Source organism: Psammomys obesus, unplaced genomic scaffold, assembly GCF_907164565.1.
Source record: "Psammomys obesus unplaced genomic scaffold, mPsaObe1.curated_primary_1811, whole genome shotgun sequence".
Lineage (NCBI taxonomy): Eukaryota > Metazoa > Chordata > Mammalia > Rodentia > Muridae > Psammomys > Psammomys obesus.
The window spans coordinates 20472526-20495001 of record NW_026585895.1 but is presented as its reverse complement, the minus strand read 5'-3'; the positions used below and the strand labels follow the sequence as shown (position 1 = coordinate 20495001).

The window sequence follows — 22476 nt, the reverse complement described above, 5'->3', positions numbered from 1 at the left end:
ATATGGATCCTTTCTCAATATGGTTGTTGTTGTCCTAATTATCCACATCAATGCAAACAACTTAAGTTATTGAATAATAATACATGAATGAACTTAATAAACATTATGAAATAGGCTTGAAAATTCATTACACAGAGGTGATTGATATTCCTGATTATCATCCTCATTTCTGCTTATGTAAACCTTTGCAGTGCTCACTGCAGAATGACTGATTTGCTTTAATTTAATCACACTTAATTTCTGCACCTCTTATTCATTTGTTGTCTCAACATTCACATAATTAATAGGCACTCTGCATCTAAATAAATTTCATTTAATAAAATATTCCAGTGACTCCTGATTTGCTAATTATTTGTAATTCAAGATAATAAAATTGATGGGACTTTTACATCTCTTAATTGAAGAAGAAAATTATGAAGACATAACATACTTGTTAACTACTAGTATACAATTGAAAATGAGATATGTAAAGATGCTGAAGCTGAACAAATTAAACACAAACCATAGTTTGAATGTGAAAGAATAAAGACACTCTACAATGTTAGTTTATATGGATTTCCTTCAAGCATAAACCCAAGTTTACATGGTACTTTTTGGTACAGCTCAAGAAGAAACCTATTTTTTTATTTGTTCTGTATCTTATAGCCTTTGGATTCAGGAAATTAAAAATGGATAGACTTTGAGGGTATAATCCAATAATAAATTGAGTCATATAGTTTCCTGTCAAATCATGGTTAAGCCCTAATCAATACATGCACATAAGTCATCAATGAAATCATATTGGAGAGAGAACACTGGGAAGGCTGAACAAGTGTCATGATAATAGCCAGTTGCTCATTTCTGGAAGATAATATTAGACCGTGAGTCTCAAGTTAATAAAGATCTCCTGGAAACCATTTAAATCAGGTGAGTTGCAACTTACATTTAATGACTGCATCGTAAGGCTAAGTAGATTGATATGTTTCTCAGTAAAACAAACATAATACACACAAAATCCCCAAAACAAGAAATGTAAATAATCTAAGAACACCTAAGAATAATTTAAAGGTCAAAGTAAAACTGTCCATAATTTAGCCATGTTTTTGCACAAAACATCAAATCCTCCAGAAGAAGGTATCAAGGCAATTATTAGGTGCTCGGCACCAGTTGTTGATTCAAAACCCAAGGATTAAGGACGGAAGAATTTCTTTATCCATTCATCGACTGACAGAAACTAACCTGTTTCCATTTTCTGACTCTTGTCGGTGAATCTGTAGTACACACAAGAAAACAAGCATCTCGGAGAAAGGGAACCCTCCTCCATTGCTGGTGGGAATGTAAACTAGTACAACCACTTTGGAAGTCAATCTGGCACTTATGCAGACAATTAGGAATAAATAACGCTTCCTCAAGACCAGCTATACCACTGCTAGGTATATACCCAAAGTTTGCTCAAGTACATAACAAGGACATTTGCTCAACCATGTTTGTAGCAGCTTTATTCGTAATAGCCAGAACCTGGAAACAACCCAGATGTCCATCAACGGAGGAATGGATGCAGAAATTGTGGTATTTTTTACACAATGGAATACCACTCAGCAATCAAAAATGAGGAAATCATGAAATTTGCAGGCAAATGGTGGGATCTAGAAAAGATCATTCTGAGTAAAGTATCCCAGAAGGAGAAAGACAAATATGGTATATACTCACTTATATAGACCTACAAGATATGATAAACATAATGAAGTCTATACACCTAAAGAAGATAAACAAGAAAGCAGACACAAGGTAAGATGATCAATCCTCATTTAGAAAGACAGATGGGATGTGCATTGGACGTATGACAGGAGTCTACCACAGAAGGCATCTGAAAGACCCTACCAAGCAGCATTTCAAAACAGATACTAAGACTCATAACCAAACCTTCGGCAGAAGGGGAGTTAGTATGATGGAGAAAGAATAGGAGCCCCACAAGGACCAAATATATCTGGGCACAGGGTTTTTTTCTGAAACTGTCTCTCCAACCAAGGACCGTGTATGGATATAACCTAGAACCTCTGCTCGGATGAAGCCCGTGATAGCTCAGTAACCAATTGGTTTCCCATAGTAAGGGGAACAGGGACTATCTCTTACAGGAACTCAATGGCAGGCTCTTTAACCTCCCCACCCCCCAAGGGAGGAGCAATCCTGCTAGGCCACAGAGAAGGACTTTGTAGCCAGCCCTGAAGATACATGATAAAACAGGGCCAGACGAAAGGGGAGGAGGTCCTGCCCAATTCCTGGACTTGGAAAGGGGCAGGGAGAAGCTGAGGGAGGGTGGGATTGGGGAGGGAATAAGGGAGGGTGATACAGCTGGGATACAGAGTTAATAAAATGTAACTAATAATAATAAACAATAAAAAAGAAAACAAGAAGTAAGAGAAAGAATCATTTGGGCTTCTATATCTTGCCTAAGAGAGGTACAGCGAGGTCATATAGTAAATCTTCATGTAGTGTTTTTGAAGGACCCTCTACAGTGGTTGTACTTCCACCAGCAGTGATAGAATATCTCTTCACCCCAAAACAAGCCAGTTTCTGTTGTCTCTTTTTTTTCCTTTGACCTTGGCCATTCTGACTAGGATAAGACAAAATAAGTTAGGTTGCATTTCCCTTATAATTAAAGATGCTGAACATTCTAAAAATGTTTCTCAGACATTTGTATTTGATATTTGGAAAATTCCCTATGTAGATCCATTTCCTATTTTAAACTGGGTTGGTTTTATTGATGCTTAGCTTTTGAGTTATGTGAGTATTGTAGATGTAATCCTATGTCAAAGTTTCTAAAAGCCATCAGGCAATAAAGATTTATGCTAGAACTCAGAGTTCCATTTGCTTATGTCATCAGATGCTGGGGCACCATTTTCAGTGCCCAGTGTCTATTAAGGTTCCTGTGTTTCATCAGGCTTGGTGGCATATACCTGTAACCTCAACACTTAGGAAGCTAAAAGCAGATAGGCAAGTCTGAGGCCAGCATGAGCTACACAATGAAACCCTGTCCCCAAATAAACAAAAAACATTGGAAATAATTAGTTCCAAGTGACATATTAGTTAATAAGGTTTTTCATGAAAACTGAACCAAATTATTTACTAAGAGCAGACATAACATGTTTCTGGATACTCCTTTTTAAGAGAAGTAATATTTCATGTATCCATTTGACCCAAAGGGAAGGAGACAATGTTGGATAAAGGCCTATAGTCTAGGTCTAAACTAGAACGTGTGGCTAAGCAGACACTGCCTTGCCTTAGATAATGTTTTGATAAGCCACTGTGTCCACTGTATGCTATTAGTTTCCCGGTGCCAATGGAATCCAATGAGATGATGGACAAAAGGAAAGTGTTCCGAATCTTTTTACAAAATGATTTAAAAAGGTGAGCCAAATCCTGAAGAAGAGGGAACTTGAAACATAAAAAATTAAATATAGGTATAAATAACAAGAAAATCACTAGGGTGCTCTAATAGCCTGGCATTAAACTTCACAGATTTTGTTGAGACTACAAAAGTCAGTTGCACATCACAGTTTCTATTTGGAGCCTTATAAATTATTAAGGGGACTTTGGATGGGATGATATTTGTGTGGTCAGGTTAAAGAGTGGGAGAATTTTAATCCCTAAAATAGTATGTCACAGCTATAGTTGATATAAAGTTACTTTTGTAAGAGTTTGCACATTTGAAATTTAGAGCAAATTAATATGATTAGTATTTATATATTTAAGATGTCTGAATGTTAAATCAGTGTCTAGCTGTATACTCTGAAGAAACCATGAGATAGGAAACTCGGGTTTTTTTTATACTTGATTCTACTTTAGAGAGTCATTTATATTTCAGTGAGTCACTCTCATTCACCCTGATTCAGGGACAATATTATGGTTCAGACATAATGTATTCAGATAAAGAAAATCTCCAAATAAATAAGACATTTCTGTTTATTAGGAAGATGACAGACAAATATTACCTAATGTGACAAAGATCTACCACACCTCTATTAGTTTCTTCATTAGTATATGCATGTTTTCAAAGGTTCATTGTTAAACTATTTTTTTAAGTTAGAATATCCAAATTGGGAGACATGTGCTTCTTATATTAGTACTTGGGTGGCTGAGGCAGGAGGATTACAAGTGTTAGTTCAGTCTGAACTTTGTGGTGAGCTGCTCAAGGCAGGAACAAAAAGAAGTAGGAATCAATACAAATTCTGCCATGTTGACCTCATCTTTGTCAACATTTCACATGCAGATTTGTATAACCTTTTAAAACATTGACATTATATCTATAATATTAAATGATCACAAGTATTTAAATACTAGGTTTTCTCAATGACATGGTAAAAACATTTTTTAATTAATATATTCATTTTACATCCCGATCCTGGCCCTTTTGCTCCTCTCCTCCCAATCCCACTTTCCCTCTCTCTTCCCTCTTATTCTTGTTCCCTAGTCCTCAGAAAGGGGGAGCCTTCCTCTTTTACCAACTGACCCCAGACTATCAAATCTCTTCAGGACTGCTTACATCCTCCTCTTCTGAAGCCTCAAAAGGTAGCCTTGCTAGGAAGTGATCGAGGAGCAGGCAACAAAGTTTATGTCAGTGACTGCCCCTGGTCCCCTTACTAGGTGATCCACATGGAGACTGAGCAGCCCATGAGCTACATCTGAGCAGGGGTGCTATGTCCTTGCCATGCATGATCCTTAGTTGGCGCACCCATCTCCACAGGCTCCTTTGGCCCAGATTTGTTGACTCTGTTGTCCTTCTTGTGGAGCTTCTGTCCTCTTCTGGTTCTTCTCTCCCGCTACTCTTTCATAAACATTATACAACTGATATTTCAATGAGTTGTAACTAGACTATGGATGATTGAACTGTTTGTGGTGAATTGTAAACTATGAGTAAACACTGACTAACATAATGTCATCAATTACTAAAGGGCACAAATTAGAATAATCTGTTTGCAAAACAAATTATAATGTTATTTATGTATTGTATTTCTGCATTGTATCTGACAAGTGCACTAAACAACATCTGAAGAATGACTTAGGATTTAACATAAGAAAGGACCTAGTAGAATGATGAAATAAGAAAAAACAATTTACTCAATCACCATTAGAATTTTGTTTCCTTGTATTATCTCAGGGGCACCATTAATTAAATGCATAATTTCATACTGAGAGCTTCGCTCTGTTTAGATTTATGAAAACATATTAACTGTGTTTCTTCCTCTGAGTTTCCATTGGGAAGTTGACTTATACTTTTACTGCCTAGGAGTATTCTCAAAGGAAATCTGAAGTAAAAAATATATATAATGTACATATATATACATATTTACATATTCATATTATAAGTATATTATATAATATTAATATATTATATGATTTATTATATATGTTATACAATATGGTATAATTATAATATAAAATTATATATTATAATATATTATATGTAATATATATTTGATTTTTAAATTTATTATAATTTATTCCCTTTATATCCCAGCTGTAGCATCCTCCCTTGTCCCCTCCCAATCTTGCCCTTCCTTCCTCTTCTCTTCCCATGCTCCTTCCCCAGTCCTCTGATAGAGGAGGTTCTCCTGCCCTTCCATTTGACCCTAGCCTATCAGATCTCATCAAAGCTGGCTGCACTGTCTTCCTCTGTGGCCTGGTAAGGCTACACCCCCATGAGGGGGGTGGTCAAAGAGCCAGCCACTGAGTTCATGTCAGAGATAGCCCCTGTGCCCATTACTAGGAAACCTACTTAGACACTGAGCTGCCATGGGATACATCTGTGCAGGGGTTCTAGGTTATCTGCACAAATAGTCCTTGGTTGAAGTATCACTCTCAGAAAAGACTCCTAGACAAGGACATTGCTCAACCATCTTCATAACAGCTTTATTCACAAGTGTCAGAATCTGAAAACAACCCAGATGTCCCTCAACAGAGGAACTGATACAGAAATTGAGGTACATTTATACAATGTAATACTACTCGGCAATTAAAAACAAGGAAATCATGAAATTTTCAGGCAAATGGTAGGAAGTAGAAAAGATCATCCTGAGTGAGCTATCCCAGAAACAGAAAGGCACACATGGTTTATACTCACTTATAAGTAGATATTAAACATATAATATTGGATAAACATTCTAAAATCTGTATATCTAAAGAAGCTAAGTAAGAAGGAGGACACTGGGTAAGATGCTCAGTCCTCATTCAGAGAGGCAAATAGTATAGACATCTGAATATGGAGAAAACAGGGAACAGGACAGGAGCCTACTACAGAGGGCCTCTGAAAGACTCTACCCACCAGGATATTAAAGCAGATGCTGAGACTCATAGCCAAACTATGGCAGAGTACAGGGAATCTTATGAAAGAAGTGGGAGATAGAAAAATCAGGAGGGACAGGAACTCCACAAGGAGAGCAACAGTAATATTTTTTTAAATTTTATTTATTTTAATAAGTTATAGTTTATGCACTTTGTATCCCAGTTGTAGCATCCTCTCTCATCCTCTCCCAATCCCAGTCTCTCTCCCTCCCTCATCTCTTCACATGCCCCTCCCCAGATCCCCTGATAGGGAGGTCCTCCTCTTCTTCCCTCTGACCCTAGCCTATCAGGTCTCATCAGGACTGGCTGCATTGTCCTTTTCTGTGGCCTGGTAAGATAACGTCCTCACAGTCTTATTTCCTCATCTTTTATAAGTTTGTTGAGAGAAAAAAATGATTATCCTTGTATTAATGAAGGCTCTTCAAAACAGCCACCGCACAGATAGAAATAATTATTTCCTCGAGTTCTTGCCTAGTGTAGGGTCCCAGGGTTTTATCGTCATCACTACAGCTAACAAAAACCAAAAATCACAGCGGACACAAATGGTAATGAACTTAGACAGCAAGAAGACTCTTCACGAATGCTAGCGTTACTATAGTTTTGTAAATAATATTCAACCGTCCCCTAAATGCGTGTTTTATATTTTTCCCTTTCTACAAAACAGAAATTAATAGCACCGTTGTGTCTTATCTCAAATGCTCATATGACTGAAGTTCTACTGTGTATCAGGGACATGGATGCTGTGAAGGCAATGGTACTCAATGACCCTCCACATCACTGGTTCAGGAGAAAATAAGAAGTATGGATAAATAAACAAGTAATTAGACATAGTAGCAGGAGGGTAAGTATGATGGGGTAGTTATGCCCTTAACATGATATGTAGCAAGGAAGCACTCCCTAGAACAAAAGGTTAATTAAGTTGAAGCTGGATGACGGAATAGGAATTAGTCAACTTACAGAAAAGGGGAATGGCTTCAGGTCAAAGAATACATTATAGGGGGAGCTGAAAACCGAGAAAAGAAACGAATGGAACTGGAAGCATTTCTAATGTCTGCCACCAAATATTCTAGCAAGTAAATTGTGCAAAGGAATGAACTGTCACAGGGTCCAGGACAGGGAGACAGATGAAAATCTCAGAAAATAGGCTTAAAATTTACTTTCATGTCCAGGTTATAACCGCAGGTAGTTTTTAAGTCATAATGTGCTGTGATTGAAACCTACTAGCTCATCTTCAACTTTGCAGGATCAGTGCTGTTTCTGTTTTGTCTTCTGTCTGGGATACAGTGCCTTCCTCAGGGACATAGTCCAAACTTCAATATGTAGGCCACCCTAAGTAATGAAGCTTCTTTTTCCCATAAGGACTACATTCTCTTACCTAACTCCCTTACATCAATGACTATCAGACACTATTCCTTCTACCTTGGTTTGGGCAATCTCTGTTTGATGTCTTTGGCTTTTCAGGGATACATACATACATACATACATACATACATACATACATACATACATACATATGTGTGTGTGCATGTGTGTGTGTATGTATTGCTTTTAGAATTTTTTATTTTTATTTAATTATATATTTATTTATTACAATTTAATCACTGCTACAATTTATTCTCAATTTATTTACTCCTCTCCTCCCAGTCCCACCAACCCTCCCTCTTCTCCCCCTATGCCCTTTCCCTAGTCCCCTGATAGGGGAGGACCTCCTCCCCTTCTATAAGACCCTAGCTTATCAGGTCTGTTTTTTAATCAAGATTTTTCACAGTTGTAGAGTACCCTGAATTTCAAGGTATTCTCATTTTCTGTTTCCTTCCTCCTGAAAATTTCCACTTACAGCATCCAGCATCCTGATACTTCCTACTTGAGTCCAGACCATTGAACACCACAGGCCTTCACTTGCCTTCAGTGGGAAAGCCAGGGGAAATTGATACTTCTCTGCCTGCTTAGGTTCTTTCAAGAATTGAATCCTGTCCGGTTCCAGTTGCTGTCACTCTTCTAGATATCACATGTCCCTACAGTTTATAATCACTATCTGTATGGGGGTTAGCTTGATGAATCTTGCGTGGATACTATAAAAAAAATGTCTTGTGTGGTGCTATGCTGTAAAAAGTTAAGCCAATTTAAAAATAATATGAAAAAAATAAGAAACCACCAATAGAGATATGAATTGGCTCTGTTAAGCATATAGAAGTTCGCTGAAACACACAAACACTTTGAGTCTTGGTAATGTTTATGTGTAATATTTTTTATTTGCAAGTTTTTATTAAAAAATAACAAGATTCATATGGGATGACAACTTTGAGAATGAAAAAGGGGAAATCTGAAAATTCAGGAGAGGGTATAGTCCAGAGTCTTGAGAAGGAGATGACCCCTGCATGATGAAAGAGGAAGACAGACGCATTTTCTAGTTCTAACAGGAGGAAGACAATAAAATAGAAGGTACATTTAAGAAACTATGATTCTGATTCAACAGTAATAATAAGTTTAACTTTGATTATTTAATAATCACATACTATGCATCTGACACCCTTCTGTGAACATAATTTTATTTAACCTCCACCAGGGAATGAAGAGAAATATATTATTAGCATTATTACCAAGTGGGCTAGATGACCAGAAAACTACTAGCTTCAATATGTCTCCTCCCTGCACAAACACCAAAGGTCAGGTTTCACTAGACTTTTGAGGATTCAATCTCAGGTCTCAGATTCTCCTGTCTTTGTATCAAGGGTTCTTGATTATGTCCCTGACATATGTATGTGTGTATATAACAGTGAGATAGATAATAATTGACTTTGAATAAAGATGTAGCATAGAATATCCGGAAATCTCTCCATTTACTAGTATAGTATAATTAATTTTGTACATCAACCACTTACATGTGCAAATATTTAAAAATGTTTATGGCTCACTTAGGTAACAAGAAGTGAATGGAATGAGGTTGAGAGTGGTCTCTCTAAGTCAATATTCTGGGTGAGTTTATGGAATACTGGTACCATTTTTTCTTAAATGTTTGAGAAAATTCACCACTGACAAACTGTGATAGGCATTTCTGGACTAACAGTTTCATTTTTTGAGACTATTAGCATCTAGTCAAAGTATTTAATGTGTCTGTGTTTATGTGTGTGTTACAGATCATTTTTAATTCAAGGTCTAGTAAATCCTGTCATTAAATATTGTTGCATTTTGTCTAATTATAAAACTTTGTGGCCAAGATGTTATTCATTATACTTTTTACTTTTTATTTTCACACCCATGGAATAATTAACAATGATTCTTTATAATTTCTAAATTAACACTTTGTATCACTTATGTTTTTTTTAGAATAAAATGAGTAAAACACTGGGTTTTGTTATTTATCTTGAAAAGTAAAAATTTTGTTTTATTAATTTTCCACACAATATTCCTTATTGTTTGTGCCTTAAGTTGATTGGGTTTTGTCTCCTGATTATTTTAGATTTTCATGTTTTTCATTCTCTCATTAGCTTCTAAAAGTGATAGTTTAGATTACCATTTTAAAGCTGATGTTCTTTATAATATATCCATTTAACCATATAAATTTATTTCTAGGCATAATTCTTACTAGGGTTTGCAGTACAACTTAGCTGTCACTTTCAAAAAATGCCATGACACTTCCTAGGTACTGAGGAGAACATCACTATTCCTAGTCTCTCCACTACCCTAACTATTCCCTCATAAGATTCATGTCAGTATTTTGGGGTTGTGCATTAAATCAACAACAAAAACACTGACTACACTGCTTTTGTGAATATTGAGTAATTTTCAATATATTAAGAATGTAAAAATATGTCTTCTGGGTATTAGCCCTCTATCGGATGTAGGGTTGTAAAGATCTTTTCCCATTCTGTAGGTAGTCATTTTGTTTTGTTGAAAGTGTCCTTTGCTTTATGGAAGCTTTTCAGTTTTTTGAGGTCTCAGTTATTAACTGTAGATCTTAGCGCCAGAGCTGTCGGTGTTCTGTTCAGGAAGAGAGGAAACAGGATGGGAGCTTACTATAGAGGGTCTTCTGAAAGGCTCCACCCAACAGGGGATCAAAGCATATTCTGAGACTCACAGCCAAACTTTGGGCAGAGCACAAGGTGTCTTATGGAAGAAGAGGGTGGGGATAGAAGGACCTGAAGAGGACAGAAGCCCCACAAGGAGACCAAAAATGCTAAAAAAAATCTTAGCCTAGGGAGTCCTGCAAAGACTGGTGCATCAACCAAGGACCATGCATGAAGAGGACCTAGTCCACTTGCTCAGATGTAGCCCATGGGCAGCTCAGTCTCCATATGGGTTCTCAAGTTAGGAGAGCAGGTGCTGCCTCTGTCATGAACTTGGTTGCCTGCTTTTTGATCACATTCTCCTGGCGATGAAGCCTTGCCAGGCCACAGAGGAAGAGGACCCAGGAAGTTCTGATGAGACTTGCTAAGTTATGGGGAGATGGCAGAGGAGGACACCTCCTTCTTTCAGGGGACTAGGGGAAGGGGATGAGGGGAAGAGGAAGAGAGGGTGAGACTGAGAGGAGTTGAGGGAGGGGGCTTCAATCAGGATATATAATAAATTGTGAAAAAAAAATGTAAAAATATTTCACTTTATCTCCAGTAATTGCTTCTCTAATACTTCTGTTAAAAACTATTTTATTTTTAAGTGTGTGTGTGTGTGTGTGTGTGTGTGTGTGTGTGTGTGTGTGTGGTTGTGTGACCATGACTGAACATCAGAAGATCATGTCTGATCCACTTTAGTGGCACTACAGGTCATTGTAAGCAATCCAACAACTGATTTGTGGACTCTATAAGAGTGGTAACTGCATTTAACTGCTGAGTCATCTGTCCAGCCATTAATATTCATATTTTTGTCCATAAAAATCCTAGGTTGTGAGCTATTTAAAGAACAACTCTTGCAAAAACATTCCTGTAAATTCTCTCAGAAAATGGTCATTTCTCACATACTTTCGAATGATAACTCCAATAGAATCCAAGAGTTGCCGTTTTATTTTCTACCAAGAACTTGAATACTAGACCCAATGTTCTTTCTTATTTGATTTCAGGATAGCACAATGTAATTCCTTTCTTGATTTTTTCTCTCTCATTTTTTTCTCCTTCAATTTGATTTCTTATATTGAACACCTATATGTCTTGTTTTGTTTTTTAAAAAATTATTTATATTTTTATAGATTACACTTTATTCACTTTGTATCCTAGCTGTAGCCTCATCCCCTCCCAATCCCACTCTTCCTCCCTCTTCTCCTCCCATTCCCCTCTCCAAGTCCACTGATAAGGGAGGTCCTCCTCCCCTTCACTCTGACCCTACCCTATCAGGTGTCATCAGGACTGGCTGCATTGTCTTCCTCTGTGGGCTGGTAAGGCTGCACCCCCCTCAAGGGGAGGTGATCAAAGAGCCAGCCACTGAGTTCATGTCAGAGACAGTCCCTGTTCCCATTAGGGAATGCACTTGGAGACTAAGGTGCCATGGGCTACATCAGTACAGGGGTTCTAGGTTCTCTCCATGCATGGTCCTTGATTGGAGTATCAATCTCAGAAAACACCCCTGGGCCTAGATTTTTAGGTTCTGTTGCTCTCCTTGTGGAGCTCCTGTCCCCTACAGGTCTTTCTATCTCCTCCTTCTTTCACAAGATTCCTGCACTCTGCCCAATGTTTGGCTTTGAGTCTCAACATCTCTTTTGATACCCTGCCTTATAGAATCTTTCAGAGGCCCTCTGTGGAAGGCTCCTATCCTGTTCCCTGCTTTCGCCCTCTTCCAAAGTCCATCCCATTTGCCTTTCTGAGTGAGGATTAATCATCTTACCCAGGGTCCTCCTTCTTCCTTAGCTTCTTTAGGTGTACAGACTTTATTTGTCTTGTTTTTAAATCCCTCATTTGGATTCTCTAAATTTACTGGATCTATGGTTTAGTATCGTCCTGAAGTGTGGGAAATTCTAAGTTATTTTGATTCAGATATTTCTTCTGCTTATTTCATCTCTGGTCTTTTCGTTTCCATTATGCCTTTTGCAACAGCAGCAGTTTCTTTGACTATTTTGTTACTTCGACACTATTTTGTTTTGCTTGCATTTTAATTTCAGTAGTTTCTGTGACATATCCTCAACAATATTGATTATCTATTGTCTTTAACCACAATATTGGTAAGACTGTGAGACAATACTTTCTTTTTTATTTGTGCTTAAAATATTTTTAGGATTTATTCTTATATTTCCATCTCTCTTCTCATTTTAATTGCTTTTCCATATTATCAGATTGTTCATTAAAGCCTTTAATCTATTGTTATAGTAACTTTAATTCCTATTCTATTAATGCCAATTTATTTATGTCTTAGTTTAGCTCCTGGTAAGATCTTTTCCTTCACACTATGCTATTCCTTGCCTAGGACACCGCTAGGAAAATTTTTATACTGGATATATTATTCTATTCTAACACAAGGAGTTGCTGTTGTGTTTTGATCACTTGGAAAGGGAAATCACATAAGAAAACTGCATTTTCAGTAGGTAGGGACCAGTAAGGTTCCTTGTTTTTTCCATTTATGTGAAGCTAGGTCAGCAGTCTTGGGCCTGCCCTTCTCCCAAATCATATGAGGCTTTCCTAAAATAAATTCCTATAATAGCAAAACTCAGTAAGAAGAAAACATTCAGGGTGTTCTTGGAATAAACTGTCTTCCTTTGTGTCTGAGGCATGGTAAGTTTTTTATCAGGACTCATCATGAGAAGTTGATAGAACCCCTTGAGAGTAGGGGCACTTATGATGAAGACTCAAGAATGTGAGTCTTGAAACTAGCTCTCAATTAAACATCATTCTACTAATCAACACATAAGCATCTCTACTACCAGGAACTTTCTCCACTAATTTCTGCTTCTTGATTGGCTGTTATTCTTATTATACACTGTCTCTCCAGTTTCAGAGCAGTGGCTTGTCTGGTGAGTTTAATTATCAAAAAAGTTCAGGAAGAGTGACTCATTTTTAATTTGTTAGCATTTAAAAAAAAATTGTGGACAGGGCCTTTTTAGACTGTCTAACTCTGTCAGTGTGGGAATTTGTTTTTAATTAAAAAAGACTGATTATCTTAAAGTGACTATGTGTAGAATATGGCCACATTTCCTGTCTTAGAAAGCCTTTTATGAGAAGCTAACTTGTATTAGGTAGGTCTTCTAAACAAATGAACAGAAAACATAGGAATATTCATATGCAAAATACATATGATGCATAATGATAAAATGTTAACTTACATGATGCAGAAATAGTCATTTGAATTTTCTCCTGAGATTCAGAGAATCCAGTAGCTAATTCCAGGTAGATCAACATTCAGAACAAAAGGCACCCAAGGATGCACTCACAATCCAAGGATAAAGAGCTAAAAGAATTACTCATCAAACTCTGTGATGAAAGACCGAAGAATGACAAGTTTGATGTCCATATGTAGAGCATCAGCAATGAAAATACTTTCTCAGAAGAAGTGGAGAACCCACACACATCTTGACTTTTTCCATTTTTGTTTTCTTCTCTACTGCACATTCAGGGCAGATTTTTCACTACCACCTGCCTTTGGAGCTCTATGTACTCCACTACTCTCTTAAAGAGTCCAAAGAAGTTGACCAGCAAGATTGCATTTCATTCCCCAGTATTACTTCCTAATGGCTTGACTCTAGATACAGAACTAAGGAAGTCAGAGATTACTAAAGAATGTATACTAAATGAATTTTTAGACCACTCTTTGAACATTGGTGGTATGATGTGGACAATCAGCATATATTACATCAGAGCTCCTTCTTTAATTCTTTTGTCATGTTTGAATTGCCAATATTTCATTTAATTAATGATAGCTAAATATGCTTTAGAGTTTGTGGGTGCATATGGTAAGATTTATACTCTGCTGGGAAATTGTTATAATATGTCTTCTGTTTTCAAAGAAAAAAATGATTTCTTAATATGTGTATGATAAAATTATCTCTCAAGTCTTTATTATGGCATGTGGTGTATGGCTAATTCATTTATCATAAATTCACACACACACATATATATATATATCTTATATTTGCACTTCTGTATTGCAAAATAAGGGTCAGATCCACATATTCAAATTGAAATTCTATTAATACATTAGTTAATTCAATAAATAAATTGCAAAATTTTGTTTCCCAATTGTCCAACCAGCTACTATATGAATACCGGTATGAACTCCTTAAAGTCTTTATGTCTGTCAAATTCTCTAAGCAAAACAGAATATTTCAATGTGTTAAACATATTTATCTGATGCACTTCTTAGTTAAAAATTTTTAAATTGCTTCCATGTCATTACACTGAATAATCATATAGTTGTAGAAGAGAAATGATGTTCATGTTTGGATAACATATTTGTAATTTCTTCCAGAGTGCATTTCTGAATTTTTATCTCCATTAATTTTATAACCAACTTTGATAAAAAGAACTCTCATCTTAGGTTTAAAATTGTAAATGAGGATCAATTTGAAAAGACTGATATCAGAAGTATCCATCAAACAGTTTCTTTCTACGTAGCAGACCAGTGGTTCTCAACCTGTGAGTCACTGCTCATGGGGATCGAAGGACCCTTTCACAGAAGTCACAAATCAGGTATCATGCATATAAGATATTTACATTATGACTCAAAACAGTAGCAAAAGTACAATTATGAAGCACCAACAAAAATAACTTTATGGGTGAGGGTCAACACAACATGAGGAACTGTATTGAAGATTCGCAGCATGACGAAGGCTGAGAACTATTGTCATAGACAACCAAAAGGTGACTCATAAAGTAAAAAGCTGAGTAGTTTTCTATAGAGATTTTCGGGTGAGGCAGAATAAAATACAGCTACAATCAAAAGAGCCCAGTAGAAACTACTCATCTCCAGAGCATCACATTTGAAATGTAAGCATGCACTTGAAGTAAGCACATACTATGTCTAAAAGTGGACGTTGTAAACCTACATCGGACAAGGTTTGAATTCTAAATCTGTCTGTATTGTTCTCTTCACAGTGACCAATTAATTATCCTCTGAAAGTCTTTACTTCTCATTCACTGGCTGGAAATTATAAACTAAATTAAACCTAAGCTAAACCTACCTGCATACTCCGGATTCTTTCACAGAGAACGGAAACTTAACTTAGAATTCAAACAGAATGGCTGTCAAATTCTTCTGGTCCTGGATGCTGGCAGGACTCTGATAATGCTTGGTTCTATTTCATTAGGCAGAATTTAATTTGTGTGCAGTTGGAATTTTAATAAGGTATTACTATTATATTTTTCTTGTCAAGGATGGTTCAAAAAAGCTAGATTGAAATGTATTTAAGGTGTTATTCATATTCTTAAATTTAATTAAAAGTTTTAGTGATAATATTAATAGTTGGTCAAAATATGGTAAAATTTCCATGTTACTATATGTATATAATATTACACACACACACACACACACACACACACACACACACACACACATGCACAAGCATGTATGTTTCACTTCATTTTTTTATTTGAGAGATGGTAAAAGTTTGATCCATAAACATGTTATATCTTTTGCCAAGAGTGTTTTTTTACACATTGCCCTTTTAAGTTCAATTAAAAACAAAAGAAATTATAAACAAAACTCATTGGTACAGGAGAAAACTTCCTGAACAGAACACCAACAGCACAGGCTCTAAGAGCAACAATCAATAAATGGGACCTCATGAAACTGAAAAGCTTCCATAAAGCAAAGGACACCGTCATCAAAACAAAGTGACTGCCTACAGATTGGGAAAGAATCTTCACCAACCCTTTATCTGACACAGGACTAACATCCAGTATATATATAAAGAACTAAAGAACTGAAAAGCAGCAAACCAAGTAACCCACTTAAAAAATGGGGAACAGAGCTAAAGAGAGAACTCTCTGTAGAGGAATATCGAATGGCAGAGAAACACTTAAAGAAATGCTCAACCTCATTAGCCATTGATGCCATGCATTGATTTGCATTAGGGAAATGCAAATCAAAACGACCCTGAGATTTCACCTTACACCCATCAGAATGGCCAAGATGAAAAACTCAAGGGACAACACATGCTGGAGAGGTTGTGGAGAAAGGGGAACACTTCTCCACTGCTGGTGGGAATGTAAACTTGTACAACCACTCTGGAAAGCAATCTAGTGCTTTCTCAGACAACTAGGAATAGCGCTTCCTCAAGATCCAGCCATACCACTCCTAGGCATATATCCAAAAGAGGCTCAAGTACACAATAAGGACAGTTGCTCGACCATGTTTGTGGCAGCTTTATTTGTAATAGTCAGAAGCTGGAAACAGCCCAGATGCCCCTCAACTAAAGAATGGATGCAGAAATTGTGGTACCTCTATACAATGGAATATTACTCAGCAATGAAAAATAAGGAAATCATGAAATTTGCAAGTAAATGGTGGGACCTGGAAAAGGATCATCCTGAGTGAGTTGTCCCAGAAGCAAAAAGACACACACGGTATATACTCACTCATATAGACATACATCATAGGATAAACCCACTAAAATCTGTACATCTAAAGAAACTAAGCAAAAGAGAGGACCCTGAATAAAACGCTCAATCCCCATCCCGAAAGGCAAAGAGGCTGGACATCAGAAGAAGAAAAAAACAGGAAACAATCTAGGAACCTGCCACAGAGGGCCTCTGAAAGCCTCTGCCCTGCAGACTATCAAAGCAGATGCTGAGCCTGATGGCCAACTGTTGGACAAAGTGAATGGAATCTTATGTAAGAAGTGGGAAATAGTAAGAGCTGGAGAGGACAGGAACTCCACAAGGAGAGCAACAGAACAAGAAAATTTGAACACAGGGAACTTCCCAGAGACTCATACTCCAATCAAGGACTATTCATGGAGATAATTTAGAACCCCTGCACAGATGTAGCCCATGGCAGTTCAATGTCCAAGTGGCTTACATAGTAATGGGAAGAGGGACTGCCTCTGACATAATCTGATTGGTCTGCTCTTTGATCACCTCCCCCTGAGGGGGGAGCAGCCTTACCAGGCCACAGAAAATGACAATGCAGCCACTCCTAATGAGATTTGATAGACTAAGATCAGAAGGAAGGAGAGGAGGACCTCCCCTATCAGTGGACTTGGGAAGGGGCATGCTCAAAGAAGGGGGAGGGAGGTGGGATTAGGATGGGAGGAGGGAGGGGCTTACGGGAGGATACAAAGTGAATAAAGTGTAATTAATAAAAGTTAAATAAAAAATTTAAAAAAAGAAAAAAATTGTAATAATAATAATAATATGTTGAACAGAGTTGCCTGTATGCCAGTCTTACACAGGCAATTTCCCAATGAGTGCCCTTCTTCCCAAATGATTCTAGCCTGTGTCTGGATGACATAAGACTAATCAACACATTTGACATCTTATTAGCTTTACACAGAAACATTAAACCATAAACTTTTCCTTCTTGTGTCCTATTGATATCATTATTACAAAATTAAACCTTCCAACTTATAAAAGTCCCCATCTTTAAAAATTCACTTTAAAATTCCAGTCTCTTACTGACTAAAGCACATGACTGATCACCATGATGGGAAGTGACATCAGCGATTCACACATTCCTAAGGAAAAGTGCCTGTCATATTTTAAAGAACATTCTTTTTATTTTCGCTTGATTTAATGGTACTGGGGTCTCCATTGCAACTGGCTGCACCCTTATCAGTGGCCACTCATAGGCGACTTAGAGTCTCTGATACTGTCACAAGTGCCAAGTTTCAGTTTCTCTCATGTGCAGTCCTGGAGTTTCAGTCCCAGGGTTTATATTAAAACTGCAGCTGCACCTTCACCAGTGGCCTCTGCTGGACTCTCCAAGCCTCTGCTGCTGTCCTCTCAGACCCATTTATGCCTCCCATATGAGCACCACCTTGAAACTCTAACACATTTCAAAGTTTAGCTGCCAGCATGAGATCTAGAGTGTCCTGAACCTTAAATGCACCTCTGCGTGCTGACCCTAAGGAAATGCTCCTAGAGAATTTCCTCTCAGTGATACTGGTCTCTTCTTAATTGCCAATAATTTCCATGTTCCAGTTAGCTAGCTTCAGTTGCCCCAATAAAGCAAACGTTTATTGTTACTGGTGCTTGCCTGTTAATTACAGCTGTTGTTTTTGTTTTGTTTTGTGTGTGTGTGTGTGTGTGTGTATGTTTAGACCCAGAAACCAATACCACAGATTCTTAATTCCAAATATTATCATGGTCATAGTAGAGTCTTTTCTTCCCTCTAGAACTTAACAAATCAAGCCTCCTTTATCATCTGCTTTGCTCTCAGCATCATTATCTTCCAAAAATCTCACAGTTCAGATGCCACCACAATCCTCCTCAAAACAGGTTGTTGCTATCATAACACAGTATTCCATGAATCTAATGCCAGTTTCTGTCATAGAGTTTCTATTGCTGGAATAAAAAAGCACAAGAAAAAACAACTTGCAAAAAAGGGGGGTTATTTTTGTTCAAACCTCTCAGTTCACACTCTCTCACTGAGGGAACTGATGGCAGGAACTCAAGACCCGAATCCGGAAGCAGGAACTGAAATATAACCCGCGGAAGAATGCTGCTTCCTGGCTTGCTTCCCATGGCTTGCTCTCTCTGTTTTTCTGTATCATCTAGGACCACCTGCTCAGGAGTGGTACTGTACACAGTAATCTTGCCCTTCCCACAGTAATCATTAATCTAGAAAATGTTTTACAGGCACTTTCCCAGTTAAGATTCCCTCTTCTACATTGACTCTAGCTTGTATCAAGTTGACATAAAATCAAGCAACACAGTTAGTAAGTGAAATATTTATTTCCTTAAGTATGTTCAATAATATTGTACAATAAGGACATTTAAATATTAATGTGAATTTTAACACGAACTATAAAATGAAGACTCTAAAAAAATATTGTGAGAAATATTCAAATTATTAATATTCCAGCTCATTTATTTAGTTTATTGTTAATAGATACTCATTTTCTTCATTTCCTGGCATGACTTTAGCAAATTATTGCTTTGCTAATTCAATGCTAAATAAAATAAAAATTTTAAATGAAGATATTTTTTATTGAACTCTCACTCTAAAATCTAATTAATACAAAAAAAAATCATTGTCACAAAGTTTGGAGGTAGTACACACTAAATAAGTCATGCATCCAAACTTAGTAGTTCAATTAATTTTCAGTATCAACTAGAAAATAATTTTAGCTCAAAAATTATATTTAGTTTTTATTTTCAGTATAATCAATAAATGTATCACTCTGTACAATTTTGATGGTGTAAGTGGGATATTAATTTGTTTAATTAAATTGCATTATGTGTTCATTGTTAACTTATTCTTTTACCCATAATTAGTTAAGAACTGTACTTTCTTGTACAGGTAATTTATTGTTACCTCATACTGCATGGTGTAATTTGTTAATATGACTTTGAATATTGGTTTTTGAGAATAAACTTTATTATGAGAGGGATTGTTTCTAAGCTTTGAATGTAGATTGTTTTGAAATTACATTACCACATTTCTTGCTGTCTATTTTTGTACTTGACTAAATCAAGTTAAGAGAGATGTGATCAAAATTTTTTCCAAGTATTGCTGAAGGAAAATGCAGAGGAAAACATGGTATCTATAGCAACTGATTTAATATAAATTAGAAGTGTTTTCTCCTACAATTGATCAGACAAAATATAGTACATATAATAGCTAAACAACTATGGAAAATTCAAGTATGTGCCCACATCTACCCAGTGGAAAATGCAATAGTAAATGTTAGTGTTAAGATAGCTAGAAAAAACAACTGTGTTGTTTGGATGAAGAAAGAAATTGAACAGCAATGGGGTAAAAGAAATTAAGACCCACAGTAGAAACTTTGAAAGGAAACAATGACATTTAATAGATTTTTATTATATTTTGGCACAATGATGAGGCCATTAATTTATGAGACTTGACGTGAACTCATTGATAGGAAGACTGAGGTTCAAATGACTTCAGTGAAATTGTTCCATGAAGACTTAGTGGAAGACAATGTCGGTCATTCTGTCACGTAGCAATCTGAACTTTATTATCCAAAGCGGTGCTAGCTTCCCTATCTCCTGGTTCCTATAATTCTTCTAATGACTATAGCTCCTTTGACAGACACTTCAAGATAGGACAAAGAGGTCAGAGAGAGGACTCAGAATCTGGAGGCACTTCCTGAAGGTCTGGCAGACAGCCTGAGTTATGTTAAAACTGGGATCCAGGAGTGATAGGAGAAACAAACAAACAAATAAAAACAACTAAAAAACACACTTGAGAGTTGACTTCTGACCACTGTGTTTGTTTGGCATATTTGAAGCGCTCTCTCTCTCTCTCTCTCTCTTTCACACACACACACACACACACACACACACACACACACACACACACTGATTTTAAGGTATCTGGAGTAACCAAAAAAAGTAAAAAGGGACCACTGCACTGGGAGAAGGGGAGCAATATTAAGGATAATGAAAAATAATAAAAGTCTTGGGACAGCTCATAATTCTTTATACCTCACCAAACTTCACTTTTATATGCATGTATTTGTTAGTTTAGATTTTAATTAGCATACTGGTAATTGCTTTTATTATAATATTTCCAGACACAATTTACTTAATTGATCCTCTGCACTTTGTCTCAATACTTCTGCCTTCCTTTTGTACCCCTCTATCTCTATCTCTCTGGTGGTCCTTGTCCCAATTTTATGACACAGCGCGTGTGTATCTTATTTTTCCCCTCTCTTCTAATTTCTTTAAGTGTTTCTCTGCCATTCGATATTCCTCTATTATGATTTTCTGCTTAGCTCTTGTACCCATTTTTTAATTGGATTACTTGATTTGTTGCTTTTTTTTTCTTGTTTTCAGATTTATTGAAGATTTGACAGAACAGATTAAATGGCTCCACATGGTGTTTTGAAATTTATCCCAACTGTAGGCCGAGAAATCTGCAGTTTCGAGAGACTGACAAAGTCCAGAAGCTTCAGCATTTCCTTTTTGTCAGGACCTACCTCAATAATCTCCTGATCTTTATAAGATTCCCTGCACCCTGTAAAAAGTTTGGCTATGAATCTCAGCATATGTTTTTATACTCTGCTGGGTAGAGTCTTTCAGATGCCCTCTAGAAAGACCTGGAGGGAACAGGAGCCCCATAAGGAGAGCAACAGAACCAAAAAATCTGGGTACAGTGGTCTTTTCTGAGACTGATACTCCAAACAAGGACCATGCATGGAGAAAACTTAAAACCCCTGCACAGAAGTAGTCCATGGCAGGTAGGTGTCCAAGAGGGTTTCCCAATAATAGGACCTTCTCTGACATGAAGTCATGGGCTGGCTCTTTGATCACCTTCATCTGAGAGGGGAGCAGCCTTACCAGGCCACAGAGGAAGACAATGCAGCCAGTCCTGATGAGACCTGATAGACTAGGGTCAGATGGAAGGGGAGGAGGAGTTCCCCTATCATTGGACTGGGGGAGGGGCATAGGAGAAGAAGAGGGAGAGAGGATGGGAGTGGGAGGGGATGGAGGTACGGCTACTGCAGGATAGGAAGTGAATCGACTGTAATTAATAAAAATTTAAAAATATTAAAAATTTCCTGATCTAGGGCTGAGACCTCAGGAACATAGTTATCTCTTCTCTCTCTCTCTCTCTCTCTCTCTCTCTCTCTCTCTCTCTCCTTCCTGCAACTTGATAGAGATACCTCTCAGAGGACCTCTCTGAATCTGCTTCATCAGATTGGTGACATAGCTGGCTATCTTGTCGCAGAGTTTCTTGCTCGGGATAATGGCGACCTCCTCGCACACAGGCTTGCTGGTGTGGAAGTCATTACTCAGGAGCATGCAGTACTTGATGACACCCTTGGCCTTGGTGCGAACTAGGCCCATGTTGGCCGTCTTGGTAAAAGAGCCATTTGTTGCTTTTTAACTTCTTGAGTTCTTTATGTATTCTGGATATTAGCCCTCTGTCAGATACATGGTTGGTGAAGATCCTTCCATTTATACTGATATTTATACTTTATTTTTGTCAAGGCATTCTGAATTTTGTCAAATACCCTTTCTTTTTGTGGCTATGGGATGATCCCATGTTTTTCAAATTTAAATCTACACTGTCTCACTTAGGGATTGGCAAGGTAACCTTATATCACTGAAGAAA

At 37.2% G+C, this 22476-nt stretch overlaps 1 protein-coding gene across 1 annotated transcript; it reads right to left on the bottom strand.

Moving 5' to 3' along the window:
* Nucleotides 1-21220: 21220 nt before the first annotated feature.
* On the bottom strand, nucleotides 21221-22208 carry LOC129671694 (40S ribosomal protein S17-like). Its single transcript, XM_055600804.1, has 3 exons — nucleotides 22009-22208; nucleotides 21927-21977; nucleotides 21221-21356 (listed from the first exon to the last, which is right to left on the bottom strand). The coding sequence occupies exons 1-3, from the start codon at nucleotides 22206-22208 to the stop codon at nucleotides 21221-21223; spliced, it is 387 nt and encodes a 128-aa protein (XP_055456779.1).
* Between the last annotated feature and the right edge of the window lie 268 nt (nucleotides 22209-22476).